This window comes from Bos grunniens, chromosome 7, assembly GCF_055505025.1.
Source record: "Bos grunniens cultivar Pamir isolate PY7600 chromosome 7, Bosgru_T2T1.0, whole genome shotgun sequence".
Classification (NCBI taxonomy): Eukaryota; Metazoa; Chordata; class Mammalia; order Artiodactyla; family Bovidae; genus Bos; species Bos grunniens.
Window position 1 is genome coordinate 102,276,609 of NC_141171.1, and position 25,224 is coordinate 102,301,832.

The 25,224-nt window shown below is 41.7% G+C and overlaps 2 protein-coding genes across 2 annotated transcripts; both read left to right on the plus strand.

The window, feature by feature from the left end:
* The first annotated feature begins 2,071 nt into the window (after nucleotides 1-2,071).
* LOC147370055 (uncharacterized) lies at nucleotides 2,072-17,064 on the plus strand. Its single transcript, XM_086413835.1, is given in 10 exon segments — nucleotides 2,072-2,242; nucleotides 3,284-3,398; nucleotides 3,507-3,651; nucleotides 3,780-4,381; nucleotides 4,458-5,181; nucleotides 5,183-5,225; nucleotides 5,227-5,574; nucleotides 8,425-8,500; nucleotides 11,004-11,093; nucleotides 16,927-17,064. Coding segments are annotated over 9 exon segments (2,310 nt in total). The 3' UTR covers nucleotides 11,090-11,093; nucleotides 16,927-17,064.
* Nucleotides 4,220-25,224, plus strand: MACIR (macrophage immunometabolism regulator). The gene is made up of 2 exons (XM_086413323.1): nucleotides 4,220-4,381; nucleotides 22,743-25,224. Exon 2 carries the CDS (start codon nucleotides 22,766-22,768, stop codon nucleotides 23,387-23,389), a length of 624 nt encoding a protein of 207 aa, XP_086269449.1. The 5' UTR covers nucleotides 4,220-4,381; nucleotides 22,743-22,765; the 3' UTR covers nucleotides 23,390-25,224.

A 25,224-nucleotide genomic window follows, 5' to 3' on the forward strand; every position in this document is an offset into this window, starting at 1 on the left:
TTTTATTCTGGAAAAGATTGCCTATACAAAAGTGAATCTTTGTAATTAAAAAAGAAGGCTTTTGGCTATTTGGGAATAATGAGAAATTGCAGTAATATAGTGGGCTTTTTTTTTTTAACTTTTTATTTTGCATTGGGATATAGGCAGTTAACAATGTTGTAATAGTGCCAGGTGAACAGTGAAAGGACTTAGCCTTACATATATCGGTCCTGCCCCAAACTCCTCTCCCATCCAGGCTACCACATAACACTGATCAGAGTTCCATGTGTTATATAGTAGGTCCTTGAATACTATAGTAGGTTAATGATTAGAAAGGTTAAAAAAAAAAGCCCCTTTATGTAATTTCTGAATAGAAAGTAACAGTGTAATGTCTGTTAACATTCCAAAGCATCAAGTTTTGATGGAGGAATTTAAAAACTGATATCTGAAATTTTATTTTTTGACTAGGCATTAATTTTGCATGTCAAAATTCAAAATATACAAAAATATATATATAGGAAAAAGTTGACTTCCTACCTCTGTTCCCCAGCCATCAGCTTTTCCTTCCTAGGGGCAACTAATGTTTTTCACTTCCTGGCTATGCTTCTAGAGATATGTTCTAAATATGCAGATGTGTTGCTTTTAAACTCCTTTAGGTTTTAAAAACATATTATTTTGAGATGATTATGTGTTCACATGCAGTTATAGGAGAGGATACGGAGGGATCAATATGCGCCTCACCCAGTTTTCCCCATCGCTAATTTACAGTAGAGTACTAGATAGTACTGTACTATAGCTCAATAGCACATCCAGGGTCCAGAACATTGACCGTCCACCAGGGTGGCCTCTGGGCTCCATAACCCTGCCTCTCTCTTTGTTTCTCCAATTAAGGGCTGCAGTTGCTAATTTCTGAACTACCTCATTAACCACCTTCAGCATCTTGAATTCTTGCATCAGTGGTCTTTGTAAAAATCTGGTCGCCTCTATTTTCCCTTCGAGCTTCTGCCTGAAACAAGGTGGCGATGTGGCATTTCTTGCGCACCTGGCTTTGCAGTCTCTGCGTTATATCCACTGTGCTGTTATCAAATCTACCTCTCCTGATCTCTCAAACTGACTGTTTGCTAGGCAATGCTATTTACACCAATGTATACTCCTTCCCATTGGAGAAGGAAATGGCAACCCACTCCAGTGTTCTTGCCTGGAGAATCCCAGGGATGGGGAAGCCTGGTGGGCTGCCGTCTCTGGGGTGGCACAGAGTCGGACACAACTGAAGCGACTTAGCAGCAGCAGCAGCAGCATACTCCTTCCCAGATAACCATCATTTTTTTTTCCCTGTCTCACCCTGTACCTAATTGAATCTTAGTTCCTGGACTAGGGATCGAACCTGGGGAGTCCTAACCACTGGACCAGCCAGGGAATTCTTGACAACCATCATTTTAAAGTAATTTTTTGGGAAGGTGCCTTGAGGCAAAGATATAACTTACAAAACGGGCATTCGAGATGGAGTGTCTGACCCCGCAGCTTCAGAAGGCCTTTCAGAACACAAGGTCCATCTTCATTTGCACCTAATTTTTTATTAGCATCTCATTTTTCTTTATAGATTGAATAGATCGTCATAGAACATAGAAAAGCTCTGAGCATTACTCCCACCTCAGATCCCCCCTTCAGCCACAGCCCTCGCAAGCCACAATTGATCTGAATTAAGACAGTACCCAGCCACAGTCTTAGGTGCCACAGACACATCAATGAGTGCATGCCTGCGTGCTCAGTTCTGTCTGACTGACTGTGACCCTATGGGCTGTAGCCTGCCAGACTCCTTTGTCCATGGAATTTTCCAGGCAAGAATACTGGAGAGGATCTTCCCAACTCAGGGATCCTGCGTCTCCAGCATTGGCAGGCGTATTCTTTACCACTGTGCCCCCTGGGAAGCCCACATCAACAAGGAGCCACACATAAAAAACTATGATCAGACTTTAACTGCCTGGTGAATTGGTTTACTGGGTGTGTGACACTCAAGAGCCGACTGAAGTTTCGACTGAGTGAAGAGCCAGGGCTAGGGTGGGAGAACGAAGTGCCGCCAGGAAGGGAGGCAATGTGGACACCACGCCCTCTAATGCGGGCTGGCCTTGAGCCTAATAAATTTAAGGGCAAATCAGAACTTCACCGCTCTGGCCAAAGAACATTGCCAACCTTTCAGAGCAAAGGGCAAGAACAAGGCATTCTTTTGCAAAGGTTACAAGATTTCAGACAGAACAAAATGAAAGTAAGTTTCTGAATATAAAATATACTATGTTTTGGAGGTGATTTTATGAGAATGATCATGGAAACAATACACAACTGTGTCAAATATTATAATCTGAAATAATTTTTGGTATTCTCCTAAAGTACTGATGAAAGAAATGTCCATTCATTTATTTGTTTATTCAACGCATGTTATGTCATGCCAGGTTCTGTATTTGAGAAATTATACATAATTTGTATCAGAAAGAAAGAAATTTATGTTTTCCTAAAATTGTTCTATGATCTTCCCATACGTATTTTAGGGCACATAAACTAGTATAAGGGCTTCCCAGGTGGCACTAGTGGTAAAGATCCCACCTCCCAATGCAGGAAATGAAAGACGTCAGGGTTTGATCCCTGGGTCCAGAAGATCCCCTGGAGAGCATGGCAACCCCCTCCAGTATTCTTGCCTGGACAATCTCATGCACAGAGGAGCCTGGCAAGTTACAGTCCTTAGGGTCGCACAGAGTCGGACCCAACTGAAGTGACTTAGCACCAGCTCAGGCAAGGTAGTATAAAATGTCTTCTAACTGAGCAGCCAGCTAGAGCTGGAGGGCTCTAGCTGCAGACATTACTGTTGAAATAAGGGTTTTCAGATTTGTCTTTATCATTCCAGGGGCACATACAGATTTTGGAACAAGTTAGAATCAACATTTGTTTAAGTTTGTATTAATTTACACCAAGATTATGCTTTTTATGTTCAGATAAGACATTTTGTTAGGGGGCGGAAAATAAGAAAACAAAAACGACAAGCTCTCTTGGATTGAGACCGAAACGCAATTTAGCACCACTTACAAACAATTCTCGGGTTCTACGGCTTGGGTTCAAACCCAGCTCTGCAACGAACTCTTGTGTGTGTGACCTTGAGAAAGTTACTTACATTTTCTACATCTTTAAAATGCAGCTCATAATTGGTCACTTCTCTTACAGAATTGTTGTGGACTCTCAATCAGAAAATGCATGCAAAAAGGCCTGGCACGTAGTGAGAGCCAAATGAATGTCAGCAACTACTCTTATCTCTTAGTCTATTAACCAGTTTGATAGAGAAGATGCACATGCCTCGGGAATAGGACAGAAGGATCACAGGAGAGCATTTATTACAAGCATGGAGCACATCAAGCCTGAAGATGTGAAGAGCGGCTCATCAAATGAGAATCTGAATTTGCCCCTCCTTCCCACATTCACCAGATAGTCAGCATTTTTCCCAGGCTGACCCTATAGTCTGTGGTTCCACGGGTTTCTCCTAGTTCTTCTCGAGCTCTGCTCAGTGCCGCGTCCTCAAGGCGGAGACTCAGGACGAACACCGCCTAAAGTGGGGCGACTTGCGCCTCGCCAGGCCTGCGAGGGGGGAGCTCTTGCATCCTCTTGCCGGGTCTGGACCGGGCAGGGGGTGTGAGGAAGCCCCCTCAGCCGCCCCCTCCCCCTCTTAGACCCCCTCAGCAGCACCCCCGCCCCCCTGAGCCCCCCTCCCAGACCCCCTCGGCCGCCCCTCGACCCCTTTGAGCCGCTCTCCCCCTTAGACTCCCTCAGCTGCCCCCCTCGCCCCTCCCCTTCTCAGCCTCCCCTCAGCCCCCTCCCCACCTCAGCCGTCCCCTCCCCCTGAGCCCCCTCCCCCTTAGACCCCCTCAGCCGTCCCCCGCCCCCCTGAGCCCCCCGCCCCCTCTCAGACCCCCTCAGCCGCCTCCCACCGCTCCTCAGCCGCCCCCTCAACCTCCCCTTAGCCCCCTCCCCCTCTCAGACCCCTTCAGCCGCCCCCTCAACCTCCCCTCAGACCCCGCATCCCCTCAGCCGCGCCCCCCACCCCGCCACGAGCGCCTCAGCGCCTTTCTCGCCCGGGTCCGCCCTTCCTCAGGGCGTGTGAGCCGGGCGCGGGAGGCGGGCTCGGCGCTGACGGGGCTGCGCCTCTGCGGCCTGAGGGAGGAGGGCGGGAAGGCGGCGGCGGCGGCGGGGAGGAGGCGGGGACTGCGCCGGGCGGCAGCTGGCGCCGAGCGCGCCGGGAGCGCGGAGAGGGCACCGGCAGGCTCGAACCGGCCGCCTCAGCGCCGCAGCCCGCGCCTGTGCCGCCCGCCTCTCGGTCTCCGCGGCCCGGGGCACGACGGAGACCGCGGAGCTGGGGCCGCTGGTAGGTTGCGCGGGGCCGGCGCCTCCTCCTGCAGCCTTTTGTGCTGCGGCAAAGGGAGCGGTGGGGACGGGTGGGTGACGGCGGGGGAGGCTGCCTCAGCCCTGGCTCCTCAGCGCCCGGCGGCGGCGCCGCCCCCTTCCTTCCGCCTCGTGCCCGGGGCCGGGCGCCGAGGAGCGCGGGGCCGGGCGGCCTCCGCGGTGGACGCCGCCCTGTCCTCGGCGGTCGGGTCCCCTCCCCGCTCCCCGGCGCCCCGGGGCAGGGGCCTGGGGGCTGCTGTGCGGGGCGCGGGGCCCCGGCGGGGTGCCGGGAGCTCGCCGTTCCTGGGCCCCGGGGTGGGGTCGGCGCCGCGGCGAGGGCGCCGCGCGTGTGAGGAGGGCGCGGCGGCGGCGTGCGTCCGGGTGCGCGCGGCGTGCGCCCGCGGGGAGGTGCGAGGGGCGGTGGGCGCCGCCGCCGTGCGGGCCCGGGGAGAAGCGGCGCCCTTCCCGGGCCTGCCGCACCTCTGGCCGCTCGCCCGGGCCGCGCGCCGGGTGCGACTGCCCGGGCCAGATAGCGCCTCGGGGCGAGCCGGGGCGGCCTTATCTCGCCTGCCCGCCTCGCCCGTTCGGCGGTCTGAGGGGGCGCGGGGTGGCGAGGCCGCCCGGGAGCCGGGACGGCGGGGGGTGCACGCGGCAGACGGCGCTGGGCATCGCTGCCCTCGCCCCACCTGTCGCCTTTGGGCCCGGCGGGAAGCGGAGGGAAGGGCTTCCCGGGCGGGCGGCGGTCAGACCTCGAGGAGGCGGGCCCCATTGTGAAGCTGCCAAACTCTCTAGTGGTGGAATCTGCGCGTCTCTGCCAGAGAGGAGATGGGGAGCGCGGAGGGGACGAGGGCCGCCGGCCCGGCCCCTTGCAGGTGTTCCGCATCCTCAGGGTCTCGGTGCTGCTCCAGCCGCGCCGGTTGGCACCCGGGTAGTTTACCGATTGATTTCTGTCGAGCCGAGATGCTCGAGTTGTGTCTGTGGTCCGACTGGGGCGCTCAGGTAGAACTGGGGCTGGGAACTTTCTCATCATTCGAGGAAAGAGGAAGAATGCAGGCATTTTATCGTGTGCTTGCTACTCGTAGCCGAAAGAGCAGTTTCTTGCACAACGTGTCTGACGTTTCTAGACCCTTCATTTTGTATTGTTTTTCTCAGATAGCCACACTGCAGTTTAGAGTTGTAAGTTGCCTTATTTATTTATTTTTTTAACCCTGTGGAGCAGATTGGACGCTAGGGAAATAGAAATGACCTCTTCCCCAAGTTTATTTTCCCAGTCGTTTCAAAATACAGTATTGGTTATTATGGTGAAGCTTTTTGGTACTTTCTTAATTCAAGATCGTAATTTATGCTTACGCAATTACACTTAATGAATATTTGACAGATTTCTCAGTGTTTTCATTATGTAACTGTGTATGCATTATAAACTCAATAAAATGACCAGGGCATAATACAAGGATTAACAAGCCCAAAGACCTCTTGCTTTGATGAGAACTGCTGTTTAGAATATGCTTCTGCCTGCGTTTTAGGTTATTTAAGTGTAAATGAGACTGTTAAGTAGTAACTGTTCCAAGATGTAAGCTAGAAGGTGTTTATTGACCTTATATAATGGTCAGTGATTTTGTTTACTTTCTGTGTATCATTTTGTATACTTTGAAGAGCTAGTGGGCACATTAACCCTTAAAAGTATTTAGTGTCGTGGGAGTAACACAACGTTACATACGGGATTTTTTTTTTTTTTTTCCTTCCTGATTTATATTCTCTGGGGGGAAATCGGCTTTTCCTCCAGAGAAAGCTCTGATTTCCTCACATTCCTATCAAAATAAGTTCTTGGTTTTAAGCTTTTATTTGGAACGTCAGGCAGTTCCACAGTGTACACCTGTCCCAATTCAGTTGTGTTTCCTGAAGGGGAAATTTCTTGTAAAGACTGCATGTAGACCTATGGTTCGGTTACTGTCAGTCATATTTGTAGTGAAACAATTCTAAAAGTAGAAAGATGATTTCACATAATGATAAGACACTGGTAATCTAGTTTTAATTTCTACTAGTAGAAATAAAATGAAAATGAATGCTGCCTTTGAAGGAATTTGCTATTAAAAGAACTGATATTAGAAAGAGAAACACATATTTTTCTTTCTGAACCAATTATGGGTTGTCTAGTTTTGTGTGGTTAATGATTTGTTTGTAAGGTCAAGGATGGTTTCAGAAAAGTCACACCCTACTATAACAACTCTTCTTAAAAATGATTGATGATTTAGTTTTTATAAGTTGCAAATAGAAAAGAAAGATTATTTTAAAGTAACCTTTTAAGATGAGCATATAGGTATAGCTAAGCATTTTACTTTCGTTGTGAGTATTGTGCTTAGGCAGTTAAACCATTTTATTTCTGCTCAGTGTTTTGTTACTTGAGAGATGTTTTAGTCATCTTTTTTATTATTAATTTTTGAGACCATTGGTAGCAAAATATTTTCATTAGTTTGAATAGAATTTTTAAAAGTTGCTCTTTTTTTTTGGCCAAGTCCTTGTTCATTATTGATCTCTCTTCACATAGCCACTCTGAGGGAACTGCCTGCTTCCATTTTCTTTTTTTTTCTTCCTGTTTTGGGAGCCAGAATTAGAACCAATGACTTCTGCTCTGCCAGTTTTCTTTGCCTAAAATTTATCTTGCTTTTCATAATGTAATCTTTAATGATTTGTGAGATTTATTTACCAAAATTCTTGAGGTCTATATGTTGGCCTTGATATTTACAACCTTATGACTTTTGGAAGTTACATTTTGTTAAAATTTTTCATATTGCTATTTTGTTAATAGATTTATGGTGAAGTCGGAGATTTGTGGCTTTTCTGTGTGTAGGAATTTTGTGTGGCCTTGAAAATGTCCATTTGGAGCTTTTATATTTTGGGGGAAATCACTCCCTTCTTTAGATTTACAGTGCCATTCAAGTTTATTGTTACATGTATTAGATTTATATATTTCCATGTTTGTGTGTCCTCCCCTCTTGTCTCAGGCTTCACTTTTTATTCTTGCACCAGTACCTGTACAATGCTGGGACACAGTAAGACCCAAGAAATATTGTTGAATGAGTAAATGAATAGTTGAATGGCTGAGTGGATACACCCAAAGAAATACTCTTTGGAACTATAAGGAAAGCCACTGTGTGAGCAGAAGGGTCTTTCTTTTGTAATTCATTGTCGTTCCATTGTTATATATTACTTTTGAGTAGGATAACAATATAGTTACCAAACTGGGACACATTTGACAGATAAAGGACAGTGCTGGGAATAGTTATCCCAGGGTACTGGCTCTGAACTGAGACATATGGTCAACCCTACTTCTGAAGAACATGCTTCTTTTTTTCTTGTGATGGTATCTGTCACCTTGCCTGAGAAAATGTGACACACTTGCTAGTTAATATTTGCAAACTTTTCTGTTTGTAGACGCTTCATTTGCAGTCATATTATGGGTGTCTTTTGCTTAGTCACCCTTGACCTAGAGGCCTATGGGTAGCTCTTGGCCAGGCTTACTTTATCCTATTTTCATTGCTTACAGGATAATGTCACAGGACTTTCTGTTTGTAGCAACTGCTTATAGCTTGAAGGTTTATATACTCTAACCTTTGCTCTGTTTACTTCCGTTCATTTTTTTATGCAGTATTTATTCCATCTTGTAAGAATTTCCCATGAGTTCATTTCCCTCTGTCTGTTTTTGAGAGAGGATCCATTGATACCTTGCCAAAGCTTCATGTTCAAACCATTGGCCAAAATCAATTGCAAGTGTTGAGATTTATAGATTTTAAGGTATTCTAAAGTGTTATTTTGGAGGTCTGTATTTTGGGGACTTTTGGATTATAGTTTTTTAGTTGTTTCTAATGGGAGATGATAGTAAAATCCTTGTTAAACTTTTACTAGGTTCCTTTATAGGTAATCTCTTTTCTAATTAAAAAAATTTTTTTATTGGAGTGTAGTTGCTTATAGGCAATCTCTTAAAGAAGCTATCTTCTTATACTAGTTTCTGACCTTGTTCTATTTTAGATTCTTTTCCTCTTTTTCATCATCTTCATCGTCCTCTTAGCACCTGTGCGGAAAGCATGCAGTTACACCCCAAACAGTAAGCAGAGTCTGAAATGAGTAAAAAATGGAACAGAGTTCCTGCACCTTGGTTTTGCCCTGTGTTGCTCCTTGGACTCTGTTTGTATTCTATTTTTAGCTTGGCACTGGCTTAATAGGGATAATCAGTTACTACACTTTGTTTACTATGAAATTACCAACCATTTCCTAGACTTCCACATCAGCTCTAGTGCAAGAGTTGGATAATTACTTTAAAGCTCCTCTGCTTTCAAATCCAGAATTAAGTTTTAGGTTGGTTTTCCTTTTGGTATTGAAAAAATATTGGAAAATATATTTTTCTGAAGCATTTGAAAGCTTGAAAAGAAGAATGTATCACCAGAAATATGGTGCACATTATATGAAAGTTTGAAATTTTAGACTGTTGTCTAAAACTATTTTTACTTAAAATTTAAACAGTTTTTGATTTTTCTAATGTACCTATTTATGGGCTTTCAGTGAAGATTTCTAAAAGTCTAACTGAAATCTGTCTCACTTTGTGATAGATATAGTCCTGAAAAATTAAGGGGAGATACGTTTCTGTATGTGGCATCCAGCCACATAACCAGCAAACATTGACTGATACATTTTTTCCTGCCTCGGAATTTTTGATTTAAAAAAAATATAAGCTCTGAGGAGGAAGGGTTCATGATTTAGAATGGTTTTGTATAAGACTGTCCTCTATATGCTTTAGAATTCTAACATTTTTCATGTTGAAAATAACCCTAGAGTTAGTAATTAGTTACCTCCCTCTAACCATGTCACAAATGTGGCAATACAGGTTTTAAATAAAATAACTCTCCACATATTTAAAATAGGATTCCACTTACAGAAATTAATGCACATTTTTCAGGAACACGAGTATTGTGTAAAAAGCTACACACCTGGTCTTATCGCTAAACAGAGCCATTATGTATATAAAGCTATGTCAGTGGGCTTTGGAGCCACACAAATTGGGGTTTGAATTTTTGCTCTGACTCCTAAATACTATTACTTGATTAAATATTTTAAAAACGGGTAATATTTTCCTGATAGGAGTATATAGTTGTTAAAGTGATATAAATGGCATATGGTTTTGACTTGTAGAAAGTGCTAAAAAAATTTTTTTTTAAGTTCTAAAAATTTCTCTTCTCCATTAAAAATCCATTTACTTAAATAAGAAATCAATTTGAACCTTGTAACATTAGGATGGGGGAGATTCTTTGGGGTAATTGTATTAAATAAAAAAATTATCACTAGGTAACAATTTTTGTTACATTGTAATTTATTTTATGTTAAAACCAGAGACTTCATTTGTGAAGCAGACTTAATTATCTAGGTTTCTTGGTTATCCAGTTTGAAAATAGTTTATGGCAAAAAATAAATGAAAGAGAAAGTGTCTGTAAATTAAAGAAGTTCCAAAGGTTGGTAACCATATTGTTTTCTGAGAATGATAGTTCTGGTAAATACTTTTGCTGATTCAGTAATAATCCATTTCCTTTGGGTCAAACTCTTCCCTGATGATAAGGAAAATAATAAAGTAACAAATGTTTTTGGGCAACAAGTTGCACTGTTGCCACTTCTTCAGGCTTTGTGCACCTAAGTAGGTAAAATGAATCTCTTCAGCCGATTTGAGCCACCAGGGCTCCTAACAAGTTCAACACCGCAGAAAGCCCAACAACCAAAGACATTTTACAGGTGGAAGAAACTTTTGAGTTTTCTTGATCTCAAGAAATTAACCCAGTTAACTGGGGAGGTAGGAGATAAAGACAGATTTTCGTACACATTTCCTCCCCAGATAAGAGGTGAAAGGCACAGAAACCATGTTAGAAACTTGTCAGCACGGTAATAACTCTCAAGAAGCGTTTTTCAGGTTGCTTTCTTTTAAGTGTTTTCCATGAGTCTTCCAATCATGTTCCTCGAGCAGTCTTAGGGAGGATTGTTGCTGTTTTATGGGAAAAGGAGTAGACACCAAAAATTAATTGCATAATAATATCACACATTCCTAAGGGCTCTGCTCCATGCAAAACATGTTCACCTACCTCTCATTTCATCCACATAATAACTTTATGAGGGAGGAAGGATGGGCTTGTCCTCATTTTAAAAATTGCTATTTATGCAAAGTCAAGGGGCAGAGTTCATAGTAAGGCAAGGCCTAGGAGCTTTTCTTTTGACCCAGTCTCAGCATTACTTTTTCCCATGGTATACTGTGCATCTGTTGAGCACATGAATAGGATTTGGAACTCACTTTTAAACCCCTAATTTTTCTTGGCCCTTTATTTAACCTACTTAGCAACTATTAGTCTCCATATAGAATTTAAGCAACAGAACACAGGGGAACAAGCGTGATACACTGTTTGAGGTTTAGCTGAACAAACTTGAAGTTAATATTCTGTTCTATGTACCTTGTACCTGGTATTGGTACCTCCTGCTGGTTTCATCCTGTTTTGCAGTTAGAATTATTATAATTGCTATATAAGTTGTGTTACTTGTTAAATTAAAGGTTTATTTTTATATTTCATGTTTAGTATCTGGAGTAGAGCAGAAAAATTATTATGCCTGTGTTCCCTTGGGACTCACTGGAAATTGTACAGTGACATCTTCTGGGATTTAGGCTGGTGAGTTATATTTTGCTTTTTCTGTTTGTTAACCAGTTGTATGAACATAATATTATACTGTGTTTTAAAGACTGTATAAACCAGATGAATATGAAATGTCAGTATATTGTTATAAATGTGTATACTATATAGGTTTGAAATTTTCAATGGTGAGAACTGAAATTATTATTACGAAATGCTAATGTTATTATATTTGAGATGTCTGACATTTTGATCGAGTAGATTTTCCTTTTTTTATTCTTATAAAGGAGGTTTTGTAGAGTAACATTTTGAAATATAGTAGTTAAGAGGTAGTTGCTCTGATTTCAGGAAAGCTTTAAAAAATGTTAATCTCCAAAGATTGGTGAGATAGCTTGCAGAAAGTTTGGTTCGGTGTCACCGTGTGTAAAGAATGGCCAACAGTGACTGAAAGGAATGCCATTTTCAGGTGCTTGTTCCCAAGTTCACCGCGCGTTTGATGTTCCTTTTATCGCACCCGGAATTTAAACTGTTAAAGACAGGCAGTGCTGTTGTCTTTCTTTTTTTTTTTTTTCTTATATTCCTTTATTTCTCATGTGTTCCCCATCCTGAACCCTCCTCCCTCCTCCCTCCCCATACCATCCCTCTGGGTCGTCCCAGTGCACCAGCCCCAAGCATCCAGCATCGTGCATTGAACCTGGACTGGCATCTCATTTCATACATGACATTTCACATGTTTCAATGCCATTCTCCCAAATCTTCCCACCCTCTCCCTCTCCCACAGAGTCCATAAGCCTGTTCTATACATCAGTGTCTCTTTTGCTGTCTCGTATACAGGGTTATCGTTAACCATCTTTCTAAATTCCATATATATGCATTAGTATACTGTATTGGTGTTTTTCCTTCTGGCTTACTTCACTCTGTATAATAGGCTCCAGTTTCATCCACCTCATTAGAACTGATTCAAATGTATTCTTTTTAATGGCTGAGTAATACTCCATTGTGTATATGTACCACAGCTTTCTTATCCATTCATCTGCTGATGGACATCTAGGTTGCTTCCATGTCCTGGCTATTATAAACAGTGCTGCGATGAACATTGGGGTACACGTGTCTCTTTCCCTTCTGGTTTCCTCAGTGTGTATGCCCAGCAGTGGGATTGCTGGATCATAAGGCAGTTCTATTTCCAGTTTTTTAAGGAATCTCCACACTGTTCTCCATAGTGGCTGTACTAGTTTGCATTCCCACCAACAGTGTAAGAGGGTTCCCTTTTCTCCACACCCTCTCCAGCATTTATTATTTGTAGACTTTTGGATCGCAGCCATTCTGACTGGTGTGAAATGGTATCTCATAGTGGTTTTGATTTGCATTTCTCTGATAATGAGTGATGTTGAGCATCTTTTCATGTGTTTGTTAGCCATCTGTATGTCTTCTTTGGAGAAATGTCTATTTCTTCAGCTGTCTTTTTCCAGTGTGTCTGTATATCTGGACTGACATTGTCCTTGTGGCTCCAAGTCCTTGAAGGGAACAAATTTTAATGATTTTAGCATTTTAAAAATTATATTAGTGTGAGTTCATGCTTTGGTATGTTATTCTACGTGGTCAGTATCTTTGTAGGTCTTTGCTTTGAAACACGTAGAGTGTTTATAAGCTTTTGAAAAAGCAGTTTCAAAATAAATGATTTCCAGATTAGCAGTTAATAGCAGAATGATTCAAAAGAAGGATAGGGAAAAACAAACACCCTGTTTCATTTAATAGATACAACCTGTCAAATTTATGAAATGTATTTTAAGACATTGAAAAATGGAAGTATAACTAAAATTTTCAGGAGATTTTGAGGAAAAGAGAAAAATTTTGAGAACTATAAGTAGAAAGTACTTTTAGAGATTATTGAATAAGAAATGATGTGACTGGGTCATTAACTCATTCCCCTGAAGGAAAGCACAAACAAGGAGCAATGAATAGAAGCTACAGAAATGTGTGTGTGTGTGTGGTATGTCTGCCTCTCTCCATACAGTTTACATATATGTGTACATATGTATGTATGCATAGTTATAGATGTACTTATATAGATAAATGGGGCTTCCCTGGTGGCCCAGATGGTAAATAATCTGCCTACAATGTGGGAAATCCAAGTTCAGTTCCTGGGTCAGAAAGATCCCTTGGAGAAGGAACTGACAACCCACTCCAGTATGCTTGCCCAGAGAATCCCATGGACAGAGGAACCTGGTGGGCTAGAGTCCATGACTGAGCCACACCCCCCCCCCAACCCCCAGCATATATGTAAATAAAAAGACATACTAACAGAGCTGCCAGAGGGGAAATGAACCAACCAGAGAGATAGTGAGTTACCTGTCATTGAAGATGTTCAAACATAGATTGAACAACTGAGTGCAGAAGACCCGGGTTTGATCCCTGGGTCAGGAAGATCCCCTGGAGAAGGAAATGGCAACCCACTCCAGTATCCTTGCCTGGAGAATCCCATGGACAGAGGAGCCTGGTCGGTTCATGGGGTTACAAAGAGTCAGGCATGACTGAGCGACTAACACTTCACTTCTCTTCACTAAAAAAGATTCCTTCAGATTCTGGGATTACACAGTATCAGAAAGAATTTTCTTTTTTGGCCGTGCTGTACAGCATGTGGGATTATAGTTCCCTGACCAGGGATTAAACCCTGGCCCTTTGCATTGGAAGCAAGGAGTCTTAACCACTGGACTTCCAGAGAAGTCCCCAGAACTGTTTTAAAGAATTTAAAAATTTGGAGGTCCATCAAACCCTTGGTGGTGGTGGTGGTCCCAGTCATGTCTAACTTTTTGCGACCCCATGAACTGCAACACACCAGGCTTCCCTGTCCTTCACCATCTCCTAAAGCTTGTTTAAACTCATGTCCGTCGAGTTGGTGATACCATCCAATCATCTCATCTTCTGTCGACCCCTTCTCCTCCGCCTTTAATCTTTTCCAGCATCAGGGTCTTTTCCAGTGAGTCGGCTCTTTGCATCAGGTCACCAAAGTATTGGAGCTTCAGCTTCAGCATCAATCCTTCCAATGACTATTCAAGGTTGATTTCCTTTAGGATTGATTGTTTGATTTCCTTTGCAGTCCAAGAGACTCTCGAGAGTCTTCTACAACACCACAGTTCAAAAGCATCAATTCTTTGGTGCTCAGCCCTCTTTATGGTCTAACTCTCACATCCATACATGACTGCTGGAAAAACCATAGCTTTGACTGTAGGGACCTTTGCCGGCAAAGTAATGTCTCTGCTTTGGTGTGACAGGCTTTTTTTTAAACTCAAGTTTATTGAAGTCTGATATTCGTACTCATCCCTTTAAGGGGTGTAGTTTGGTGATGTTGACAAGTGTATCCATTGTGCAGTGTCTGTGCATATGATATTTTCATCCCCCAGATTCTCTTGTGCTCCTTTGCAGTCTGCCCTCTCCTCCCAACCTCAGCTCTTGGCAGCCATCGATTGATTTCTGTCCCAATAGTTTTACCTTTTCCAGAATGTCATATAAGTGGAATCGCACAGTGCATAAGGTTTTCTGTTTCTTTTACTTAGTGTAATCCTGGTTTGCCCCTTTCCATTGCTGAGTGATATTCCATTTTATGCATGGGCCATAGTCTCTTTATTCATTACCCTGTTGATGGATGTTTGGGTTGCTTCCAGTTTTTTTTGTGTGTATGTGTGGGGTTATGAATGAAACTTGTAAACATTCATGTTCAGGTCTTTGTATAAACATATATTTTCACTTTTCTTAGGTAAATACCTACAAGTAAGGTGGGTGGATTGTTTTGTAAGCATTTATTTAACTTTATAGGAAATTGTCAAACTATGTTCCAAAGCGGCTGTACCTGACAGAGGCATCTAAGAGTCTGAAATAACTATAGCAAAGTATGTACAGATGAAGAAACCCAGTTCTCATTCAGTGCAGATTTATTTATATTTTATATCCAGTTTTAACAAGTTTGGTTAGCAGATGTTTTTTTTAGCACGCATTGGATTAGAAACAGGAAATTAGAAGGCCTTAGGGATAGGTTGTTAGCAGTTGGAAGCAGCCAAAAATGATATTCACTAATGTGACTGTAATTACTGATTAGGAAAAAGAAAGCAGGAACTTAACAGGAGTGAAATTCTTCTCTCAGATAAGTTCTATCCGACAAGTTCCCAAACGTGTCTGCATATCAGAATCACTTGAGGGATCTTTTAAAAATTTCAGAGGCCAGGCTATATCCCAGATGATTTACATCACAGATCTGGGGTGGAGCACAGACATCAGTATTTACTGATGTTCCTTGGGTGTGTCGCTGTGTAGACTGTGTAGACACATTTGGGAACCATGAGCTAGCAGCACAGTATGATAGCATTGAAGGAGCCACGGGCTCGGAGCTGGGACACCTGGGCCTGCACTCCTGGCTCTGGGCAGGTCCCTGCTTAACAGCTTACATGTCCTCTTCTCTGTAATCAGAAGTTCCACGTAGGTGAACTCCTAGATGATTCTGGCACTAAAACTAGGTGATTCTAGATACCACTGGACTGATACTAGTCATCCTTAGGAAGGAATCTATTTCCCAAGGAATGATTCTATTCTGAGTGGTTCATTTCAAGTGCCTCTTGAAAAGGATTTTCAGTTCAGTCGCTCAGTCGTGTCTGACTCTTTGTGACCCCATGGACTGCAGCATGCAAGGCCTCCCTGTTCATCACCAACTCCCAGAGCCTACTCAAACTCATGTGCATCGAGTCGGTGATGCCATCCAACCATCTCATCCTCTGTCGTCCCCTTCTCCTCCCGCCTTCAATCTTTCCCAGCATCAGGGTCTTTTCCAATGAGTCAGTTCATCGCATCAGGCAGCCAAAGTATTGGAGCTTCAGCTTTAGCATCAGTCCTTCCAATGAATATTCAGGACTGATTTCCTTTATTCACATGGTATTTTTGTTCTGTATATTTAAACAGTTATGTTACATCTGTTTTGTCTTAAATAGTGTTGCTAAAAAACAGTTCAAGCATATTGGAGCAGTTTCTTGATTATTGAGGATGACTTTTTTTTTGATAAGCCTGATTTTATTACACTCCTGGAATGCAGTACTTCTCAAAAAAGAATTATTCGTATAGTAGTTGTGAAACTTACCAGCTCTTTTCAGAGCTAGTCTAAGGAGCTGAGGCATCTCAGTTATATTTTCAAAATGTTGTTCCTGGTGCCAAATGTATAGGAAGTTTGGTGTCTTGGAGGGCGTTCAGAACTGAGTAGTTGCCACGCAGTCACAGTCTGTGAATGGGCTGCTCTTGATGCACCAAGTTTTCCTACATGTGTGTCGTGGTTTGGACCTTTGTTTTAGTTTCAGCTATACTTCACAAACGGAGAAGGCAATGGCACCCCACTCCAGTCCTCTTGCCTAGAAAATCCCATGGGCAGAGGAGCCTGGTGGGCTGCAGTCCATGGGGTCGCTAAGAGTCAGACACGACTGAGCGAATTCACTTTCACTTTTCACTTTCATGCATTGGAGACGGAAATGGCAACCCACTCCAGTGTTCTTGCCTGGAAAATCCCAGGGACAGGGGAGCCTGGTGGGCTGCCATCTATGGGGTCGCACAGAGTTGGACACGACTGAAGCGACTTAGCAGCAGCAGCATACTTCACAAATGCATGCTGTACCCAATGTTTTCAAAATGTACACTGTGCGCATTTTCCTAGTAAATAAAGTGTTTCCTTGTCTGACTGACTGACTGACTGAAAGTCTCTCAGTTGTGTCCAACTCTTTGTGACCCCATGGATAGTCCATGGAATTCTCAAGGCCAGAATACTGGAGTGGGTAGCCTTTCCTTTCTCTAGGGGAATCTCCCCAACCCAGGGATCCAACCCAGGTCTCCTTCATTACAGGTGGATTCTTTACCAGCTGAGCCACTAGAGAAGCCCAAGAATACTGGAGTGAGTAGCCTATCTCTTCTCCAGGGGATCTGCTCGACCCAGGAATTGAGCCGGAGTCGCCTGCATTGCAGGCGGATTGTTTAGCAACTGAAATATCAGGGAAGCCCGGTTTCCTTGTCTAGCGTTGTCTAGTTTTGAATCTCATATATTTCATTTTTTTAAATTAATTTATATTTTTATTGAAGGATAATTGCTTTACAGAATTTTGTTGTTTTATGTGAAATCTCAACATGAAATCAGTCATATTTCAAAGAAACAGAGTGGGGCCTGTGAACATTGCCGGGTCTTCTGTATGCTGTATAAATATACTTCAGTGCCTCTGTTACTGATTGAATTGTGAGGGAATTTGCTATTGAAGACCTTAGGTGTCATTTTAAAATTTGTTGTTGTTCCCGGTACTTGTTTATGAAACTCAGTTTTAAAAGTCTCGTTCACCTACACGTTGACTTTTTTACGCATATTGCATTTTCTGTTCGACTCTATTCCACAGAATATTGCTGCTTATGGTATCATAACAGCACTTTCTGTTTTCTGTTTGCGGTTTTTATTTTTGCTTTAAACTACATGTGAAAGGCATTAATGGAAGCTGTTAAGGGTCTCTGTTGTTGGTCTCTGATTTGTAGTGCTCTGCGGTTCCAAAGTTAGCCTTGGGTCTGGTTTCTGGGTTCACATGTATTCTTACTGATGCAGTGGGCGTGGTGCCTGGTCCGCACCCCTGCAGTATTTACAGAGAGTGCTTTGTGATTGTTTATCTTGGCAATATGTTTTTTGGATACAAAGTTTATCTTAGAATATAACAGAATGCTTTGTCATGAATATTGTTAATAACAACAAACCCATAAACAGAGCTTTCATTGCAGTTTATGAAGAATGTCCTGCTAACACAGATTATGTCTGATGTACTCAGGGTAGTCGAGTTTCCTGATGACTGCCTTTTAAGAAGAAATTTTGCAGTGAAAATTATTGGAAATTCCTATACGCTGACTCAGAGACCTTTCAGTCTTCGCTGTCCTTTGTGTCATCCTTGTTTTTTAGAATCGGGGTACTTCTCCCTCTTCAGATGGGACGGTACCTACACCACTTCTGCCCATTGAAAACATAATTAACCACGGATTGTGTGACAGCTCTCAGAATCTTGCTCCAGTATTTAAATCTCGTCAGGAAATTCTCGGCAGTTTAATAACATAAAAAGTTTTGTTTCTGGTCACATTGAAGGATGAAAGGTTATGCTGCTTAGTCAGCATTCTCCCCAGCTAAAAATGGAATGTTTACTTGCCAATCGACTAGCCTCTACATCGCTTTCTTAGTGCCACACAGTAGATCATCTTTAGAAGGGCAACATGTAAGTAAAAAGGATCTTTTTCTTTTTTTTAATCTAAGCAATTTGCAGGGTCCTGGTTGTATCATTCATGCTCCTACATAAATGTCGAAGTCTGAAGATGTTCTTGTATATAAGACAGTATGCTGCAGAGACCATGAAACCACCTCAAAGAGCTGTTAGTTTTGAGAATACTCAGTTGTTTGGAGAAGTACTGATGTTTTACAACTAAAAAGTTCAGTTTTCCAGCCCTTAGAATTGTCATCAGAGGTTCAGCAGGTAGCAGCTATTATGCATGTAATATTTAAAATGAGCACTTTCATGTTTCAGTATGGCAACACTCTCATTCAGAAGTTTTACATAGAGTATCGATCCTTGTTGTTCAGTCGCTCAGTTGTGTCCGACTCTTTGCGACTGCGTGGACTGCAGCATGCCAGGCCTCCCTGTCCATCACCAACTCCCAGAGCTTGTTCAAACTCATGTCCATTGAGTAAGTGATGCCATCCAACCATCTCATCCTCTGTCATCCCCTTCTCTTCCTGCCATCAATCTTTCCCAGCTCTTTTCCAATGAGTAAGCTCTTTGCATCAGATGGGCAAAGTATTGGAGGTTCAGCTTTGGCATCAGTCCTTCCAATGAATATTCAGGACTGATTTCCTTTAGAATGGACTGGTTGGATCTCCTTGCAGTCCAGGGGACTCTCAAGGTCTTCTCCAACAGCACAGTTCAAAAGCATCAATTCTTAAGTGCCCAGCCCTCTTTATAGTCCAACTCTCACATCCATACATGATTACTGGAAAAACCATAACTTTGGCTAAACGGACCTTTGTTGGCAGAGTAATGTCTCTGCTTTTTAATACGCTGTCTAGGTTGGTCGTAGCTTTTTTCCAAGGAGTAAGCATCTTTTAATTTCATGGCTGCAGTCACCATCTGCAGTGATTTTGGAGCCCCCCAAAATAAAATCAGTCACTGTTTCCACTGTTTCCCCATCTATTTGCCATAAAGTAATGGGACCAGATGCCATGATCATAGTTTTTTGAATGTTGAGTTTTAAGCCAGCTTTTTCACTCTCCTCTTTCAACTTCATCAAGAGACTTTAGTTCCTCTTTGCTTTCTGTCATGAGGGTGGTGTCATCTGCATATTTGATCCTTAGTTACTAGGTTAAATATTTTTCTAAGAGGATGTTGTTGTTGTTGTTTAGTCGCTAAGTCACGTCCAACTCTTTTGTGACCCCATGGACTGTAATCTGCCAGGCTCCTCTGTCCATGGCATTTCCCAGGCAAGAATACTGGAGTGGGTTGTCATTCCCTTTTCCAGGGGATCTTACCAATACAGGGATCAAACCCAGGTTGCCTGCATTGGAAGGTGTGTTCTTTACCACTGGGCTGCTAGGGAAGCCCAAGGGGATATTAGAAATGCATTTTTTTTTTTTTTTAACTTTTTAGTTAAGTAGTGTTTTCTACAGGGGGTGTGTTGTTTAAAAAGTCTAGTAGGTTTTCTTACATATGGTAGGCTAAAGTATAGTAGGCTGCTTGGTTGAAATTTCCAGAGTTCTTAAGCCACATCTTCTATTTGACAGTCTAGGTTAAATCATTTTCTATCAGGTTAGATGTCTGAGGATCCTGTTGGATAGTTTTGCCCAAGCCAAGTGATATTTTTTATGGTGTTTTGGCTGATGGGAACTTAACCAGTCATAGTTACTCATCTAAAAGTAGTGTCTATTTTTTGTCACATCAAATTTTGACCTTTATACTTTGCCTCACTCACTTTCTTCACTTTTCTAATTTCCTAGGTATTGATTTTTCAAGCTCGTGTATACTTTCTTTTTCTCTCAAATCTTTGTATCTTGCCATCCATTATCCTCACCCTCTATAGAGATTCTAAGAGATCCCTCTTGGTCTTCCTTGATGCAGCTGCTGCTGCTAAGTCTCTTCAGTCGTATCCGACTCTGTGCCACCCCATAGACGGCAGCCCACCAGGCTCCCCGTCCCTGGGATTCTCCAGGCAGGAACACTGGAGTGGGTTGCCATTTCCTTCTCCAAGGCATGAAAGTGAAAAGTGAAAGTGAAGTCGCTTAGTCATGTCCAACTCTTTGAGACCCCAAGGACTGCAGCCCACCAGGCTCCTCCGTCCATAGGACTGTCCGGGCAAGAGTACTGGAGTGGGGTGCTATCGCCTTCTCCACCATGATGCAGCAGGATTGACTTAATGAGGGAGCAAATCTGTGATGATTGCATTGCTGAGAGAAACCTGCACTCACTTTTCTTGACTGTGACTTTGTACATTGTCAGCTTGCTTAGCAGTGTTTACACTAAGGGGCTAATAGGGTGACTTCCAGCTTCTTAGTCTCTTTTTGAATTATCCTCCAGTTCAGAATGTGTAGGGTGTGAAATCATGGATGTTAGAGAGTTTACAAGGTGCCAGATAGGGATGTGGTAAGGTGACTGGTGGAGATGCATGGGCTGTCATGGACCGCCAGGCACGGAAGAAACCTAGAGCAGTGTGTTGCTCTGTGTGGACCGATGGCTCGAGTGTCACCACCTGCGTGCCTCTCCTCGGGTGGGGTGCCTGGGCTCCATCTCCGCCACAGCCCTGATTACTTAAGTCTCACTGAACCCTCCTCTCCTTCTCTTTCAGAATGACTTCTTGCCTGTAGCTTCCTGTCCGGTTAGGTATATTGGAGGCCTTGCATCTGTCTTCCTGTGCTCTTTCTGGACTGCAAAATTAGCGAGAAAGGAAGGATTAATTTGTCATTCGGCTTAGAGTAAACATTTGTTCAGCATACTATCTGATGAGGCTTCATATGGTTCTCTAAATTTTATTAGATGAGAAATCTTTAGACTTTTGCATACATGTCAAAGCAGGTGGCAGTCACCTCCTATTTCCATCCTCTCAATAGAGAAATAAATGATATGATGAAATATAAATTTATTTTTACATCAATAAAACAGAATAAAGCCAATTACTTTAAATCTAGAAGTGTTAAGAGGGACTAAGATAATTTGGTTAAATTAAAATTGGAAATAATCTAAGATTTAGAGTAAAAAGTAAGCAAAATTACATGGATCCCCTGTGGTGTTTGCTTTATCCCAGGGATCATTCTTGATATTAGTTTTCAGTTGTACTTGAAATGTGTGGCCCATAATGAGACTAGGATAGCATCTGGCAATTCTTCATAATCTTGATTTATTTATTTTCCAATGAAGGAAAAAGGAAACACAGCATGTAAATGAAGGGATAAGGTTGGGGTTTTTTTGTTTTTTGTTTTTTTAGCTTTCTAATTGCTTGGATTTTAAACCAAATTTTAGAAAATGATTCAATTAGGAAAAGGTTATTTGTTTTACAGAGGGACTTGTGAGAATTGCTTAATATAATAGCTTTTTTCAATAAATATTTAATCTTAAAATCACATTATTTTTTGACATTATTAGTTGATATCAATTTAATTAGTGATCTGAGACTTTTAAAACTTCTATCTACTTTTGATTGAAGATCAAGAAGAAATAAAGTTTATCAGAAGTGACATTGTCAATTTCCTTTTGTGTTTTATTTTTCAAAATTTGATTTAATTATGAGTTTCTAGGAAGCTGGTCATTGTTTGTGATACTTTTTGTTGCTGAGACTTTCCAAATTATGTAATATGATCATTATAATGAATAATATTAATATTTATTGTGAACTGTTCTGCCGTTTACTAAACTGTTCCAAAGTTCAGTGTCTTAGGTGTTGCAGAATAAAATAGCTGTCAAATCTATGGTATATTTTATGATTAAAAAGTCAACTAACATCTGATTTTTATATATGTTTAATATTAAAAATGGCCTGATTTATTGGATTTAGGATTAACTTTTAAACTACAAAATGATTTCCTTTAAATAATTGGAGATATGGAAGAAGGAACATTGATAAGGTTTGTGGGAACCTTCCCTTAAGACTCCACCATACGTTGAAAAACTTTTTTAGGTCTAAGCTGGATTCTTTGGAGAAATTGATCAACTTTTATCTTTTACTGTATGCCCTTAAACACAGTTGAGAAGTTAAAGGTTAACTTTCATGTCGGAAATATTTTGTGGGTTCTTGAGAAATTGTGCATGATTATTTTTATTTGCTTCATTTGGGATCCATATTTAATTTGCTGAATAATCACACCAAGGAATAAAGCTTGTGTGGTTAAATGGAGCACTGCATTTAGAGAAGCATTGTTGCTTTCTCTTTGCTTCTCCATGAGATGATATTAACCTGCCTTTGAGTTCTTAAAGGCAAAGAAGTAGCAGTCATTTCATGCCTGCTGTGGAACGTTTAACAGACATACATAAAAATCTGCCAGTTGTACATTGGCTGTTTTTCAGGCCCATGTGATTTCAAACTCCTGGAGCCTTCTAAAACGATCCGGCTTGGCCCGAGGTTCTGGGCATTATACCCTTCTAATCTGAGTCTATCTGCTTTCAGGAGTGTGTAGACGGGTGCCTAAAATGGAAGTCGATGTTAATGGCGAGTCCAGAAGTGCCCTGACCACCCTGCCCTTGCCAGTTGCGGAGGCCAGCTCCCCGGGCAAGGCAGAGGCGGAGAAGCCCCGCTGCTCCAGCACGCCGTGCTCGCCCATGCGCCGGACTGTGTCAGGCTACCAGATCCTCCACATGGACTCGAACTATTTGGTTGGCTTCACGACTGGTGAGGAGCTCCTGAAGTTAGCCCAGAAGTGCACAGGAGCTGAGGAGAGCAAGGGAGAAGCCATGCCTTCCCTGCGCTCCAAACAGCTGGATGTGGGACTTGCTCGTTCCTCTCGTTTGTACAAAACCAGAAGTAGGTACTACCAGCCCTACGAGATTCCAGCTGTCAACGGCAGGAGGCGGAGGCGGATGCCCAGCTCAGGAGACAAGTGCACTAAATCTTTACCGTACGAACCTTATAAAGCCCTCCATGGGCCTCTGCCTCTTTGTCTTCTTAAAGGTAAGAGGGCTCACTCCAAATCTCTGGACTACCTCAATCTAGATAAAATGAACATCAAGGAGCCAGCTGACACAGAAGTGCTACAGTACCAGCTTCAACACCTAACCCTCAGAGGGGACCGTGTGTTTGCTAGGAATAATACATGAGGGGCTTGTAAGAGAGTGTAAACCAGTTTAGGTCAGCCTATACTTGGCTAGGAAATTCCACTGTTGTACTCTGTACAGGACTCTTTACATTATAGATGGTTAAATCAGCTAAGTGTTCCTGGAACATACAAACTGTCTGGATCAAAATTTGAATACAGGAATGGAATCACAGGTACTTGAGGGGAGATCATTCTAGAGTATGCAACTGCAAGGAAAAGAGAAGGTTGACCATTAGTTTGTATAGCTTTTTAGCTAGGGGGAAAAAAAGGCTTTGGTACAGTAATATCATATTTAAAATTCTGATACTCAAATTGGAAATGTTATCTGCTTGGTTGTTGCTGACTTGGTATGATTCATTAGAAATTTATATCTTAAGTACTCAAGTACTTCTTTAATCTCTGTATTTTACTATAAAATGTATGTAATGATTTGTTTTATGAAATTTAGAACTTGAACATTGCTAAATTGGACCACTTTTTATTTTTAAATATTGAGTTTAAATATTTTATAACTGGTTTTGCACTGAAAAAATTAACATTTCAGATTGACAAGAGAATAATCTTTCTTCACTTGCCTCAGTAATATTATTGAGCAATGAATTTTTTATTTCCGCATGGAAAGTTATTGATCTCTATGGCTGTAAAATATTTCTTTATAGCATTATTAAAGTGTGTCTTAATAAAATTAAATTTGGGATACAAAGTATTTATTTTACAATGGGTGGGGGGAAGCTTTACCGGAAAGAGTCCAATATGAAGTTTCCATAAGTTGAAAAAGTTTCTTTAGTGCTTATTTTCTAATTTAAAATTCATCTGGAACTTTAAAATGGAAAGGATTCTTTAAATTGTGGATTATAGGCAAATACTGTTTGCATCTGAATGTTCTGTAAGTGAATGGAACTCTATAGAGAAACTCATGATTTCTACTATCAAATGCTTAAACTAAGTATGAAGTGATACCATTCAGCATGTTATCAGATCATTCCAGTTTTAGTTCTGTGCAGCACAGGCACTCGTTGAAATTCTAGTTTCTAGGATTAGTGCAGGAGCCTAAAGTGCTTCTACAGTTTTAATGGGTTAATCCTGGATTACTTAACAATTTATGTCAATTGCACTGGTTTAATTTGTTGCTAAAGAAATAATGCCCTGGCTTTAGTAACAAATACAGCTCAACTATTCTTGAATATATTTTGAAAAAAACATGTATGTAACTTACTTTTGTAAAAGTTTCTATTGATATTTCTTTTTTTCTTTTTTGACTCTTGAAGGTGCAATTTATTACTGAATTGGCATTTCTGGCAGCATAGACCTGCTTATTTTAAATTTTATTTTAGGGGTTGTCAGTTTCTAAGATGTTAGCAATCTTGCTTATAAAATAAGAACACTTTTTAATTAAATGAGTGGGTCATTCCTGGTGCAGTTGTCTTTAAACAGAATGAATGACAAGACTCTATATAGGGCAGAATAAGTATTAGAAAACCCTAGGAACTCTTAATCAACATTTAGTAAACTTCCACTAAGGCAGATTATGTGAAAGAACCTTGGGGAAGTTGGCCCATATCTTACGGAGTTGTTCAGATTTCTTGGTGGGCTGGAAATTTTCAGCTGTTGTACATTTTAAAGTAAATTGCACCTTTGTAACATATTGTATCGACGGATGATCACTAAGATTAACTATATCTATACAGTTATTAGTTTGACAAGAAATAGAATCCTGTCAGATGCCAAAGAGTTGGGATTTTTACGTTTAATGATTAAACACCATTATTTATTGATGATTTACCCTGTGGAACTGTATTATTTCTAACTATGAAATAAAAGGGTGATGTAAACACA